At 41.9% G+C, this 15,450-nt stretch overlaps 1 protein-coding gene across 2 annotated transcripts in view; it reads left to right on the top strand.

Annotated features, from left to right (window-relative positions):
- snx17 (sorting nexin 17) overlaps window positions 1-15,450 on the top strand; it is a 95,385-nt gene that overhangs the window by 45,390 nt on the left and 34,545 nt on the right. For both annotated transcript variants that reach the window (XM_078212598.1, XM_078212599.1), the window contains exon 9: window positions 2,425-2,517. In XM_078212598.1, coding sequence (XP_078068724.1) covers window positions 2,425-2,517 — 93 coding nt within the window. The remainder of the gene's footprint in view (window positions 1-2,424; window positions 2,518-15,450) is intronic.

Here is a 15,450-nt window from a genome sequence, read left to right as displayed (position 1 = left end):
AGTGCACGGGGCGGTCTTAAAAAGGGAATTAGGAAAGCTATAAGAGCGCATGAAAAATTTTTGGCAGGTGGAATAAAGTAAAACCCAAAGCTTTTTAATAAAGAGCAAGAGAATAACTAGGGCCAGTTTGGAACCATAAGTAATTTTGTGTGAACCCGAAGAAATGGGTACAGTCCTCAATTAATACTTTGTGTTGGTCTTCATAATGGAAAAGGATGACCTAGATGTAGACATCAGGGTGGGGGATTGTGAAATATTAGAAAATTAACATGGGGAGTAAGGAAGTACTCGCTGGTTTAGCAGACATAATAGTGGCTAAATCCGAATGAGATATATCCCAGGCTCTTGAGGTAGGCAAGGAAAGAGATATCGGGCACTGGCAATTTTCAAATCCTCTCCGGCCACAAGTGAGGTGCCAAAGAACTAAAGGATTGCTAACATTAATTTTTTTTGAAAAGGAGGTAGGGATAGTCCAGGAAATTATAGGCCAGTCAATCTAACTTCAGTGGTGAACAAGTTAGTAGAAAGAGTTCGGAGATATCTGCACTTGGATAAATACGTTGGGGATGGTCAGCATGGATTTGTTGAAAGAAGGTTGTGTTTGACAAGTTTAATCAATTTTTTTTGATGGGGTAACCAGGAGTGTTGTTGAGGGTAATGCATTTGAGCCTATATGGAATTTAGCAAGGCTTTTGATAAGGTCCCTCATGGCAGACTAGTCAAGAAAATAAGGGTCCATGGGATCCAAGGCAAAGTGGCACATTCCAAAATTGGCTGAGAAGCAGGAAGCAGAGGGTGATGGTAGAGGAATGTTTCTCTAACTGGAAGTTAGTTTCCAGTGGGGTTCCATAGGGCTCCATGCTGGGGCCCTTATTATTTGTGATGTACATTAATGATTTGGACTTAAATGTAGGGGATGTGGTCAATAAGTTTGTATATGACACAGTAATTGGTAGGGTGGTAAATACTGAGAAAGAAAGTCATAGACTGCAAGAGGCTTTCAATGGACTAGTCGGGTGGATGGAGCAGTGGCAAATGGAATTCAACCTGGAAAAGTGAGGTAATGCACTTGGCTAACAAGGCAAAGGATTACACTATGAATGGTAGCACTCTGGGAAGTACAAAGATCACGGGGATCATGAACTACATATCCACAGATCCCTGAAAGTGGCAAGGTTGGTAAAGTGGTGATTTGCCTTTATCAGCCGAGGCATAGAATACAAGAGCAGGGTGGTCATGCTGAAAATGTATAAAACATTGGTTGGGTCACAGCTGGCGTGCTGTGTGCTGATCTGATTACCATATTATACGGTTGCACTGGAGAGGGTGCCAATGAGATTTACCAGAATGATGCCTGTGCAAGAGGATCTGAGCTATGAGGAAATTGGCTGTTTTCCTTGGCGTGAAGTTGCCGGCATTGGACTGGGGTAGGCACAGTAAGTAGTCTCCCAACACCAGGTTAAAGTCCAACAGGCACCCTCCTGATGAAGGGGCAGCGCTCCGAAAGCTCGTGCAACCAAATAAACCTGTTGGACTTTAACCCGGTGTTGAGACTACTTACTGTTTTTTCTTTGGAGCAGTGAAGGTTGAGAGGGGACTTTAGATGCATACAATTGAGAGGCAGGGTGAAAGGAAGGCACTTCTTTAATTAGTAAAAGAGTCAATAACCAGGTAGACATGGATTTAAGGTAAGAGGTAGAAGGCTAAGAGGGTTGAGGAGGAACTTTTCACCCAAGGAGTGGTGGGAGTTTGAAACTTGTATAACATTTAAGTATTTAGGTATTCACTTGGGCTGCTATAATCCCCAGGGCTATGAGCCAAGCACTGGATAATGGGATCAGTGTATTCAGATCTTTATTTAACAGCATGGACATGATGGGCTGATTAGTCTCCTTCTGTCCTGTAAACATCTATGAATCTATGGAATTCTAGACACCAAAATGGAAGCTGGCTCCTGCAGATCATGCAATAAGCAGCCAAACATTTGGCTGTGGACCATGCCAGGGGTTGGCGTTCAATCAAAGTGGCCCTTTGCAGGATTTTTATTAGACAGTTCCATGGCCTCCATTCTGTCTCTGACCTTGAAGTCCCAAAATTTTGTCTTACAAATCCACTGAGGGTCCCAACCCATGGCTGCATTAGAAAAGACATCTTAAGCACAAGTTGAGTATGTTGTTGATCTTTCCTGTTTAAGAGATTAGCACCTTCAAAGCACAGATGTGAATTCCTGTAATTCTGGGTGAGGTTGAAGTAAAATAAATGGGCTCAGGTGAACATGTCACTAGAAATTTTAAAACCACTATCTGCCTTGTTCTTCCATCAGTGAAAACTCGTGCTTGGGGCACACACAATATAATTATGTTATCTTGATCATTTAAACAAAGCTTGTAAAAGCCAGTTCTCCCTTTTACCCTTTTATCACAGACAGTAGCAGATATTGAACGCGGGTGGATCCTTGTAAATAAGGAGCAACACCGGCAGCTGAAATCACTTCAAGAAAAAGGTTCCAAAAAAGAGGTGAGTTAGACATTCAGGTATATAGTCTGGAGATGATGATAGGAAAGCCTAATAATGCCAAAAATACAAGCTCTCTTCAATTCAAAATCACTTATTCTCAATGTTGCATGTCTATCTCCCTATGCCATTGTGACAACTGCTTTTTGAATGCAGAGCTTCATCATTGTACAGGTGAGCACAGGAGATTGTGGAGGGAGGTAGTCAAAGATAGAAATTTGTGATTATGGCACTTAATCGTTCATTTAACTTTGGTCTTGACATCTCTTGTAAACGATCTCATTGCTGTTGAGTAAAGTACTGTAATATTGAGAAAATTAGTGATATTTGTTGCAAAAAAGCTTTTATATTTGTCAAATACATGATGGAAATCATTGTTACACATTGGGCAGCTTTCATCCTAAATCATTGCAGCCGCCTAATAATGCCTGTACTCGTTTATCTGTACTGGCACTTTGCCCACTAATGCATTGAATTTAAAATCCTCATCAAATTGCTCCGAAGCAAAGTTCTTAGTTGCCTTGGCCCCACTGAACCAATCTCTTCTCAAGCCTTTCTGCCTCTTTTTTTCTTGAAATCGTGTCGCTAAACCTTTACAACAAATTCCAGTCCATTTATTCCTTAATTTTCTTCCTTTCTGTAGCCCCCCTTGACTTATTTTATTTAAATCCATTTTACTAAGATCAGAGAATGTTTTCTTTGTTGTGGGGAAGTTACTGGAATCTATAATGGAATGGGTGGCTGAGCAGTTGGAACTGATCAATGTTGGCATTGATTTAAAAAAGGAAGGTTTAATCTGTCTATTCTAATTTAATTTTTTAATGAGGTCACTAAAATTGCAAGTAGGGGAGGGTCTGTGGATGTTATCTGAATGGGGATTTGGAAAGCCTTTTTGATCCTTTGTACAAGAGATTAGCAAAACTGGAATTATTAAGGGTAGCCTTGGAACCATGATTGGTAATTGGTGGGGAGGTAGGCAACAGACAATCATAGAATTTTTATAGCACAGAAGGAGGCCATTCCAGCTCTCTGCAAGAGAAACTCACTTAATGCCACCCCTCTGCCTTTTCTTTGTAGCCCTGCAAATCTTTCCAGATAATTATCAATTTCCATTTTTGAAAGCCATGATTGAATCTGCCTCCAACACACTTTCAAGCTGTGCAGGGTTTTCCCAAATCTTTCCAGCCATGGAACCCTTTTGACCTTCCAAGACTACTGAAGAAACCTCTGAAAAAGATTCTTATTTAATTGAAGCACGAAACCACAAATAAAGAGATTATCATTGTTCAATAAGTTCAAACATGCAAAAACAAACTTAAAATATGTCTAATAGGTATACAATTATAATAAATAGTTCAACAATTATTTCCAGGTCTTACCTTTTTGTTGTTTTTAATGGGAGCATTCACTCACACACACTTTCACTCTCACCATCCCACTCACCCTCGCACTCTTCTACTGTTGGCCAGTCAGAGGCCTGCAATATCTCATGCCACCAGTATACACCCACCAGAGGATATAGGGGACACCTTCAGTGGGTGCCTCTTCTCTCTTTTCCCCCTCTCCCTCGCAGCTCCCATTTTTTCCATAAGCTCACTAAATTGTGATGTTTGGATAATTGGTGTCAATTGACTCATTAATGAGCCTAACTGATATCACAATGTTGGCAGCCAGGAATCCCATACCAGCCCCTTCTGCCCTCTGACTTAACTGGGGAGGTAAGAGAAACCGAAAAGCCTGGAAAAACTCAGCATCTGGCAGCATCTCTTTCAGAATAGAGCCAATGTTTCAAGTCTGGATGACCCTTCAAAGGCTCTGATGAAGGATCATCCAGGTTCAATGTTGGCTCTATTCTCTCTCTCCACAGATGCTGTCAAACCTGCTGAGTTTCTCCAGCTTTCTGTTTTTGTGTTAGATTGCAGCATCCCACAGTATTTTGCCTTTATCTTAACTGGGGAGGTTTTTGCTGCTGCTGGAAGAATGAGACAAGGCCCCTCCAATAATTAAGTGATCCCATCCACAATATTTCCCACCAGGAAGGATTGCATTTAATACAGCCTATGAGTTCAAATCCAATCATGGCAGCCTGTAAAATTTAAATTCATTTTTTAAAATAAATGCAGTCTTATTAATAATGGTCATGAAACTACTGGATTATTGTAAAAACAGAAAAATATCTGGTTTACTAATGTCCTTGAGAGAAGGAGATTTACTATCCTTACTTGGTCTGGCCTACACATGAATCCAGATCCATAGTGACTCATAACTGAGCTCTGAAATAGCCTTGCGTCATGTCCAGCAAATGCATTTCCAATTCACAAAATCCACAGAAACGTGAACCAGCTTTGAAACTTCTGGAACTATCTTTTATATTTCAAAATAAACACTCACTAAGTTTGCTGTCAAGAGGTCAGGTAATCTTTGCTTATTCAATAGACTTTTTCAACCTTCTGGCAAGTTCTCATTGACTTAACAAGGAGCAGGGGGCACTTTCCCTGGAGTGGACATATCCAAACAGCACTTCTCAATGGAATTCAAACCTGCCGTTGTTCAAAGCTTACTCTTGTCTCCAGTTTTGCAATTTAACAGAAGAAAGCTGACGACAACAGTTATCCATCAGTTAAGTGTGAAAGACGGCCATCTCTTTCCTATTGTGAAGTGATGGCTTTGGACTTCCAAACCATTCTGGTTGGATGATAGCAGCATTGGTTATATGCCCAAAACTAGCTTGAGGTGACAAGTTTTATGAAAAGACTTGGGCCAGCACGATCTGCAAAAAAAAAGCCAAAGATGTAGAAAAGGTGATGTCATTCTTTCCTTTTTAAAAACCAGGAGTCTGTAAAGATTTTTAGGTCTTAAAGCCAGATTCCAAGACTCTTGAGTTCATCTGTAAGGAAACTGGATCTCCTGATACAAAAGGCACAAATGCTTAACTTCTTGACCTGCTGAGCAGTCACCTCTTGGAGCAAGATCTTGTAACAATCTGGATATTTGGCTTGAGCTATCAACTCGTAGAAAAGATTCTTTTGTCACCGGACCCAAAAAGACTACTTTGCTACAATGAGTTAGACAAAGTGAACTATTAACATTTTTTTGGTTTAATACTTGTTCTTTAATACTGCTTCTTTAACGGTATCATTTTTGAGGGTGTAGTGTGTGACTGTGATGTAGCATTTAGATTTTTGGGGGCAAGTGTGTGAATAAATAAACTTTATTTTAACCTGCAAATGCTTGCTGCTGGATCTTTGAAATTAATTTAAAGCGCACACAGAAGGGGGCTTAGAAACAGCTCTCCAAAAAAAACCACACACATTACAGGAAGACAGGAAAATAATTGAGAGTTTCAGTTTAATTCTCTTCCACTGTCCATAACACCTAGCATGTCATTCAGTGGTATCAAACTGTTGCAAATGGGTGGGTGTACCTATGCCTGTAGCAGTTTAAGAAAGTGGCCGACAAGCACTTTCTATGGGTAATTGAGAGAGCTGGCCTGCCATGAATGCTTACAAGAACAAAGAAAATTACAGCACAGGAACAGGCCCTTCGGCCCTCCAAGCCTGCACCGACCATGCTGCCCGACTGAACTAAAACCCCCTACCCCTCCGGAGACCATATCCCTCTATTCCCATCCTATTCATGTATTTGTCAAGACGCCCCTTAAAAGTCACTACCGTAACCACTTCCACTACCTCCCCCGGCAACGGGTTCCAGGCACCCAATACTGTGTAAAAAGAAATCTGCTTTGTACATCTCATTTAAACCTTGCCCCTCACACCTTAAACCTGTGCCCCCTAGTAATTGACACTTCCACCCTGGGAAAAAGCTTCTGACTATCCACTCTGTCCATGCCTCTCATAATCTTATAGACTTCTATCAGGTCGCCCCTCAACCTCCGTCGTTCCAGTGAGAACAAACCAAGTTTCTCCAACCTCCCCTCATAGCTAATGCTCTCCATACCAGGCAACATCCTGGTAAATCTTTTCTGTACCCTCTCCAAAGCCTCCATGTCCTTCTGGTAGTGTGGCGAACAGAATTGAAGACTATATTCCAAGTGCAGCCTAACTAAGGTTCTATAAAGTTGCAACATGACTTGCCAATTTTTAAACTCAATGCCCCGGCTGGTGAAGGCAAGCAAGCTGTATGCCTTCTTGACTACCTTTTCCACCTGCGTTGCCATTTTCAGTGACCTGTGTACCTGTACACCCAGTCCCTTTGTCTATCAATACTCCTAAGGGTTCTGCCATTTACTGTATATTTCCTATCTGTATTAGACCTCCCAAAATGCATTACCTCACATTTATCCAGATTAAACTCCATCTGCCATCTCTCTGCCCAAGTTTCCAACTGATGTATATCCTGCTGTATCCTCTGATGATCCTCATCGCTATCCGCAAATCCACCAACCTTTGTGTCATCTGCAAACTTACTAATCAAACCAGTTACATTTTCCTCCATCATTTTTTTAATATATATATATATAGCAAAGGTCCCAGCACTGATCCCTGAGGAACGCCACTTGTCACAGCCCTCCATTCAGAAACGCATCCTTCTACTGCTACCCTCTGTCTTCTTTGACCGAGCCAGTTTTGTATTCACCTTGCCAGCTCACCTCTGATCCCATGCGACTTCACCACCTGCACCAGTTTGCCATGAGGGACCTTGTCAAAGGCCTTACTGAAGTCCATGTAGACAACATCCACTGCCCTACCCTCATCAATCATCTTCGTCCCTTCCTCAAAAAACTCGATCAAGTTCGTGAGACACTACTTCCCCTTCACAAAACCATGTTGCCTCTCACTAATACGTCCACCTATTTCCAAGTGGGAATAAATCCTGTCTTGAAGAATCCTCTCCAATAATTTCCCTACCACTGATGTAAGGCTCACCGTCCTGTAATTACCTGGATTATTGTTGCTACCCTTCTTAAACAAAGGAACAACATTGGCTATTCCCCAATCCTCTGGGACCTCTCCTGAGGATACAAAGATTTCTCTCAAGGCCCCAGCAATTTCCTCCCTTACCTCTCTCAGTATTCTGGGGTATATCCCATCAGGCCCTGGGGACTTGTCTACCTTAATGTTTCTCAAGAACCCCAATATCTCCACCTTTTTGATCTCAACGTGACTCAAACTATCTACACCTCCTTTCTCAGACTCATCATCCACCAAGCCCTTCTCTTTGGTGAATACTGATGCAAAGTACTCATTTAATACCTCGCCCATTTCCTCTGGCTCCACGCATAGATTCCGTCCCTTGTCCTTGAGTGGGCCAACCCTCTCCCTGGCTACTCTCTTGCTCTTTACATATGTATAAAAAGCCTTGGGATTTTCCTGAATCCTGCTGGCCAATGCTTTTTCGTAACCCCTTTTAGCCCTCCTTGCTTAAGTTTCTTCTTTCCTTGTATTCCACACTTAATTTGTGTGTTCCCAGCTTCCTAGCTTTGACAAATGCTTCCTTTTTCTCTTTGACTAGGCTCACAATATCTCTTGTTATCCAAGGTTCCCAAAACTTGCCATACTTATCCTTCATCCTTGGAGGAATGTGCCGGTCCTGAATCCCTATCAACTTGCACTTGAAAGCCTCCCACATGCCAGATGTTGATTTGCCCTCAAACATCTGCCCCCAATCTACATTTTTCAGTTCCTGCCTAATATTGTTGTAATTAGCCTTCCCCTAATTTAGCACCTTAACTTGAGGACGACACTCATCTTTATCCATCAGTACCTTAAAGCTTACTGAATTGTGGTCACTGCACCCGAACTGCTCCCCTACTGAAACATCGACCACCTGGCTGGGCTCATTCCCCAATACCAGGTCCAGTATGGCCCCTTCCCTGGTTGGACTATCTACATACTGCTTCAAGAAGCCCTCCTGGATGCTCCTTACAAACTCTGCCCCATCCACGCCTCTAGCACTAAGTGAGTCCCAGTCAATATAGGGGAAGTTAAAATTTCCCACCACAACAACCCTGTTACTTTTACACCTTGTCAAAATCTGCCTACATATGTCTCCTGCTGGCAGTTGGGTGGCCTATAATAAACTCCCAACATTCTGACTACACCTTTCCTATTCCTGAGCTCTACCCATATTGCCTCGCTGTATGAGCCCTCTGAGATGTCCTCCCAGAGTACAGCTGTGATATTCTCAACCAGTAGTGCAACTCCCCCACCCCTTTTACGTCCCCCTCTATCCCGCCTGAAACATCTGTATCTCAATGAATTAAAGGGAGCTATTCTTCCAACTTGACAGAGCCATGGCCAGACTCCATGTGGAGACTGTTCTGTTTTGTGCACCCCCAGCTTAAAAGATAAATATATATTGACCTTTGAGCAGATATAGTGCAGGTTCGCAAAGATACTAGGGTTTAGAATAGTGGTTCCCAACCTTTTAAATGTATGGCTCACCTCTATACAATGCTGAAATACACCACCTATAGTTTGTCTTCCTCCTTTACTGGGAACTTTACTTTTTTCCTTCTCCCAGGGTTTTTGCCTCCAGTTTCTACTTTTTGTGTGGATGCATGGGACCTTTGTCTTCAGCTATAAATCCCATTGGTCACACACACAGGCCTGACCAACATTTAAAAAATCTGAACCATGCATGTGCGGTTCTTTCCCAGCTCCGTGTGCAGAAGGCCCAAGATTTGTTGGGTCTTGGAGATGCCAACCACAGAGCTGAAGGTGAAGGCTAGTTTTAGTTTAATTACATTAATTTTTAATCTGTTTTTGTGACTTGGGGATCTTGGCACAACAGTGTGCTGCGACGCAGTGCTTGGGAACCACTGGTTTAGAGGTCAATTTTGAATGCAGATTTCCAAAGCTTTGTAGTCTCTTGAGGGGTGACCTGATTTTAAGATGTTAAAATCATAAACTGATTCAATACATTAGATACTATTAGTCACAGAGACCAATAACTTTAAAAAAGAAGCTCAAGCTCCCAGTTATTAACTGAAACAAAACACTTTACTTATCCACTGGAATTTAGAAGAATCAGAGACAATTTAGAGTCAGAGGTTTACAGCATGGAAACAGGCCCTTTGGCCCAACTTGTCCATGCCGCCCTTTCTTTTTTAAAACCCCTAAGCTAATCCCATTTGGCCCATAATCCCTCTATACCCATCATATCCATGTAACTATCTAAATGCTTTTTAAAAGACAAAATTGTACCCGCCTCTACTACTACCTCTGGCAGCTTGTTCCAGACACTCACCACCCTATGTGTGAACAAATTGCCCCTCTGGACACTTTTGTATCTCTCGCCTCTCGCCTTAAACCTATGCCCTCTAGTTTTAGACTCCCCTACCTTTGGGAAAAGATATTGACTATTTAGCTGATCTGTGCCCCTCATTATTTTATAGGCCTCTATAAGATCACCCCTCAGCCTCCTACGCTCCAGAGAAAAAAGACCCAGTCTATCCAGCCTCTCCTTATAACTCAATCCATCAAGTCCTGGTAGCATCCTATTAAATCTTTTCTGCACACTTTCTAGTTTAATAATATCCTTTCTATAATAGGGTGACCAGAATTGCACACAGTATTCCAGGTGTGGCCTTACCAATGTCTTGTACAACTTCAACAAGACATTGCAACTCCCGTATTCAATGTTCTGACCGATGAAACCAAGCATGCTGAATGCCTTCTTCACCACTCTATCCACCTGTGACTCCACTTTCGAGGAGCTATGAACATGTATCCCTAGATCTTTGCTCTGTAACTCTCCCTAACACCCTACCATTAACTGAGTAAGTCCTGCCCTGGTTCAATCTACCAAAATGCATTACCCCGCATTTGTCTAAATTAAACTCCATCTGCCATTCGTCAGCCCACTGGCCCAATCGATCAAGATCCCGTTGCAATTGGAGATAACTTTCTTCACTGTCCATTATGTCACCAATCTTAGTGTCATCTGCAAACTTACTAACCATGCTTCCTATATTCTCAGCCAAATCATTAATATAAATGACAAATAACAGTGGACCCAGCACCGATCCCTGAGGCACACCGCTGGTCACAGGCCTCTAGTTTGAAAAACAACCCTTTACAAAAAGCCAATTTTGTATCCATTTAGATACTTCACCTTGGATCCCATGAGATTTAACCTTATGCAACAACCTACCATGCGGTAACTTGTCAAAGGCTTTGCTAAAGTCCACGTAGACAACATCAACTGCACTGCCCTCATCTACTTTCTTGGTTACCCCTTCAAAAAACTCAATCAAATTTGAGAGACATGATTTTCCACTCGCAATGTCATGCTGACTGTCCCTAATCAGTCCGTGCATCTTTAAATGCCTGTAGATCCTGTCTCTCAAAATGCCTTCCAACAATTTACCCACCACAGATCTGAGGCTAACTGGCCTGTAGTTCCCAGGCTTTTCCCTGCAGCCCTTTTTAAACAAAGGCACAACATTTGCCACTCTCCAATCTTCAGGCACCTCACCTGTGACAATCGATGATTCAAATATCTTGGCTAGGGGACCCGCAATTTCCTCCCTAGCCTCCCACAATGTCCTGGGAATACACTTCTTCAGGTACTGGGGATTTATCTACCTTGATGCGCTTTAAGACTTCCAGCACCACCACCTCTGTAATGTGTACACTCCTCAAGACTTCACTATTTATTTCCCCAAGTTCCCTAACATCCATGCTCTTCTCAACAGTAAATACTGATGAGAAATATTCAATTAGGGTCTCGCCCATCTCTTGTGGATCCGCACATAGATGACCTTGTTGATCCTACACTCTCCCTTGATACTCTTTTGCCCTTTATGTATTTGTAGAAGCTCTTTGGATTCTCCTTTGCCTTATCTGCCAAAACAATTTTGTGTCCCCTTTTTGCCCTCCTGATTTCTCTCTCAACTTGATTGAAACATGCAAGATCCTGACGGAAGCAAAAACAGAAAATGCTAGAAAGTCTCAGCAGGTCTGATAGCATCTGTAGAGAGAGAATAGGGTCAACCTTTCAAGTCTTCATCAGAGCCTGAGGGATCTTGACAGGGTGGATGTGGAGAAAATGTTTCCTCTTCTGGAGAGTTTGGAACTAGGGTTTGCTGTTTAAAACTAAGGGGTCACCCATTTAAAACAGAAGTGAGATAACATTCTTTCTCGGAGGCTCATGAGTCTTTGCAACTCTCTTCCTGAAAGGGTGGTGGATGCCGAATCTTTGTATATATGGCAGAGGTGGATAGATTCTTGATGGGTTACTAGTAGGCAGGATGCAGACTTGAGTTTATGTCCCATCATCCGTGATATTAAATGACAGAGCAATCTTGAGGGGCTCAATGGCCTACTCCTGCTTCTTGTTCTAAAGCTTGAATGTACAAGAATTGAACAAAGCAAATGCTATTAAGTTAACACTATTTCATAAACACATTTTCAAACCTAAAAATCTCAACAGAACTCCTTGTTCTACTTTTATTTCCACCTCTGTGTCCCCTACACTTTACAGGACCTTGAGGTTCCTTCACGTCTCGTGGGACCAAACCAAAGCATGCCAAAGTTCTCAGGAATTCACTGTGATTCTCCTGTGTTGCCACTGTCCTTCGAGGTATGAGATTTCTTGGTGTCCTTTCACTAGCATTCAGCTAGGGAACCCTCCAACTCTCCTTCCAACACCTCACGATTGTGAACTCTCACCCCGCCTTCCTCAAACATGGTCCTCACTGTCTTTTTCTTTAGTGACGAACTCCGAAAAGCATGCTTAGTTTCTGACAGCCCTCTGTTCCCAATTCCAAATGCTTCACAACTTGTGGTAAATTCTCTGTCTGCCTGACTCTCTCTGTTGTGCCGAAGTTAACTTTATGGGCACAATCTTCCCAAAAAACATTCTTAAGTGTCATAAAAGTCTGAACTGGGAGTATTTCAGGCAGATTTGTTTGGGCGGGCTACCCCGCACAATCTTTCTGCAGTGAAGTTTTATGACAGTTGGGAGGTTGGTGCTGTAAGGAGGGGTGGAGCCTATGCACACCGGGAAAGCTAGCTGCAGAGTGCTCGGCGCCATTACGCAGGCGCCCCAATCTCCCAGTGCACTGCAAGATCTCGAACAACCCCTCTCCCCACTGATATTGACCCCCCACCCATTCACCAGTGGCAGTGTAAGCCCCACCCCACCCCCCAAACCTGCCCCATCCCTTGGCACTGCCAGAGTGCCTGATGGGCACTGCCTAGCCATGCTCCTGACCACCCGGGGGTGGGGGGGGATGGTATGGCCAAATGGCCTGATCCCCATTGATCCCTTCAAGGGGGAAGATTCTAGCAGGCTGGAAACAGCCATGCTGGCCCTGTTAATGTTATGTAAATGACAATATTCAAATCGGCTTTGTGCCCTTTCTTGACACAAAGAGGATCCCGCCAACAAAACACGGCCAGGTAGATAGCTTTTAGTGTCAGAACAGTTTGTGGGATTTTCAGCTTTGCACACTCTGTTCCTGGCCTGCTAATGCCCGTTGCTCAGTGCAGCTGGCTGGTAAGATCACACCCTATGTTTCTCTGCCAAGAACCAAAAAGAAACTCCCTGCAATTTTCCCCATGACAACTTGACACACCTGGAATGGTCCAGAGATTTAAGCTAATTAACTTTACCATCAAAACATCCATTTGATTTGGGACCCAAATGAATAATTTGTTTCTCTAATGATGAGACAATTGCAATCTTACCAGATTCAGTGGATGCATTACGAAGCTAAGAGAGGGCCACCTACTGTTTATTCCTTTTATATCTCTAACACACACCCCCAACTGACCCCTTTTAAGTACACATAGATCACCCTTTGAATTGTAATTATCACAGAGTTGTTTGTAACTTTCTCAAATCCCGTTATTTTCTCAAATCTCTTTAATAAATTCAATTTCCAAAACTAATAGTTATTCCTGTCTGATTCATAAAATGGAAAGATTGTTTCCTCTGGAGTGATTCCATAATTATGGGGTCACAATCTTGATAAGCTAGACTATTTAAGAGCAAAATTTATTTGTAACTATTTAACACCCATGACCCTGGGCTCTAGTCTTGTCCACAGAGTTTGTTTACTCTACCTCTATCAAATTATTTTGTAATCTTCAAAAGCACTCTATCAGGTCTCCCCTCAGCCTCCTCTTTACATAGAGACTTGGCCTGTTAAATCTTTGCTGAGGTGTAACTTTTCCAGTTTTTGCATAATTCTAGTCATTTTCTGTGACATCCTCTCCAATGCCATTTACATCATGTGGAGATCTGAACTGTACAGTATTCATTGTGGTCCAGCCAATGTTTTCTACAAGGTTAACACAACCTCTGCTTTTTAATTCTATCTCATGCTTTCTTTAAGGTAGCTTTATTATGTGTCACCGCATTTAGTGATTTGTGTATCTCTATCTTTGGAGGCCTCTGTGCCTTGGCTCGATTTATAATATTTTCCAATGAGTATGTTGCCTCACTTATTCCTACTACAATGTATGACCTTACACTTGTATATTGAAGTTAATTCAATAGACCAAATGGCCTCTTCTGCACTGTAGAGATTTTTTGATTCTATATGCAATTAGTGAGCAACAGTGGTCCAATCGCTGATCTATGTGGAACATCACTTTTGCAATTTGAATAACTATCTTTATCCCCAACTCTTTCTGTTTTGTAGCCAGCTTGTTACCGTCCTGCTAGTTGTTCCCTGTCTGTACTTGCTCTCCATATGTTCTGACCTTTGTCAGGAGTCTGTTAATGCGGTACCTTATCAAAAGCCTTTGGAAGTCTAGACCTAATATATCCGCTGCATTACCCTTCTCCAACTGTTGTCACTTATACAGAGAATTCAAGAAGGTTGATTCCTGCCTTTTTTGAATCTTTGACATATATTTTTAGTTTCCAGGTTTTTTTATTGTATTCAGTTTCTATTATGTCTTTGATTTAAAGTTTCATTATCTTTCCTACCATTATGTTGAACTAGTTGGTTTATAGATCTCTCGACTTGGCCTATCTTTTTTAATTATAGGATTCATATTAATTATCTACTTGGTGCTATCCCCATTTCTAATGAATATCTATTTATAGTGCCTCTGCTATCATTTCCCCAATGTCTTATTATATATGTGGATGCAATCCATCTGGAGCAAGCATTTTATCCTCTCAAGCTTGATTATTGCAAATACCTCACCCCTTTCTATCTTAATTTTTTTTATCTCTTTTGATCTCTTCTAATGTCACGTCCACCATGTACATACTCCCTTGTACATAATGAGACAGAGTAAGTACTTAATATTGCCACCATTACCTGCGAGTTTGTGTTTGTATCCCTTGGTGTCTCTTTCCTTGGCCTGATTTTTCTTTTATTGGTCTCTGTAAGATGCTTTACTATTCCCTTTTCTCTCCTGGTTTTATGTTTGTACATAAATGCATGTATTTTAGAAGTACAAATGCCAGAAGCTCAAAGTTACATGGTAACCGTATTCTCTCCTTTCTTAATTCATAGAAAATACAATCATAGAGATATAATGGTGAGAGAATAATGGGCTCACTGTAATGGTACAGATTTAAAGACAAGTGAAAGTAGGCTGGAGAACACTTTCATATGTCACTCTGAATAAGTGTATTCGGGACATTTTTTTTTAAAGCTGGTACATTCTGGAGTCAGCTAGGGAGCAGGCTATTCTAGACCTGTTAGCGTGCAATGAGATGGGATTAATCAGTAACCTGGTAAAGGAACATCTACGTGACAACTATTATAACATTGAATTTCACGTTCAGTTTGAAGGAATGTGTTTTAAACCCAAATAAAAGGTAACCAGAGGGTATAAAGGCAGAGCTCACCAAAGTGAACTGGGACATTTGGTTAAAAGGTGGGACAGCAGATGCAGTGGCAGACGTTTTAAAAAAACAGTCAGGAAATCTTAAGCAAGGATGTATTCCAGTGAGAAAGAGACTTTTTGAGAAGGATGCATCATCTGTGATCTGTGGCTAAATAAG

This window comes from Mustelus asterias, chromosome 5, assembly GCF_964213995.1.
Source record: "Mustelus asterias chromosome 5, sMusAst1.hap1.1, whole genome shotgun sequence".
Taxonomy (NCBI): Eukaryota; Metazoa; Chordata; class Chondrichthyes; order Carcharhiniformes; family Triakidae; genus Mustelus; species Mustelus asterias.
This window is presented reverse-complemented; position numbering and strand designations above follow the sequence as displayed.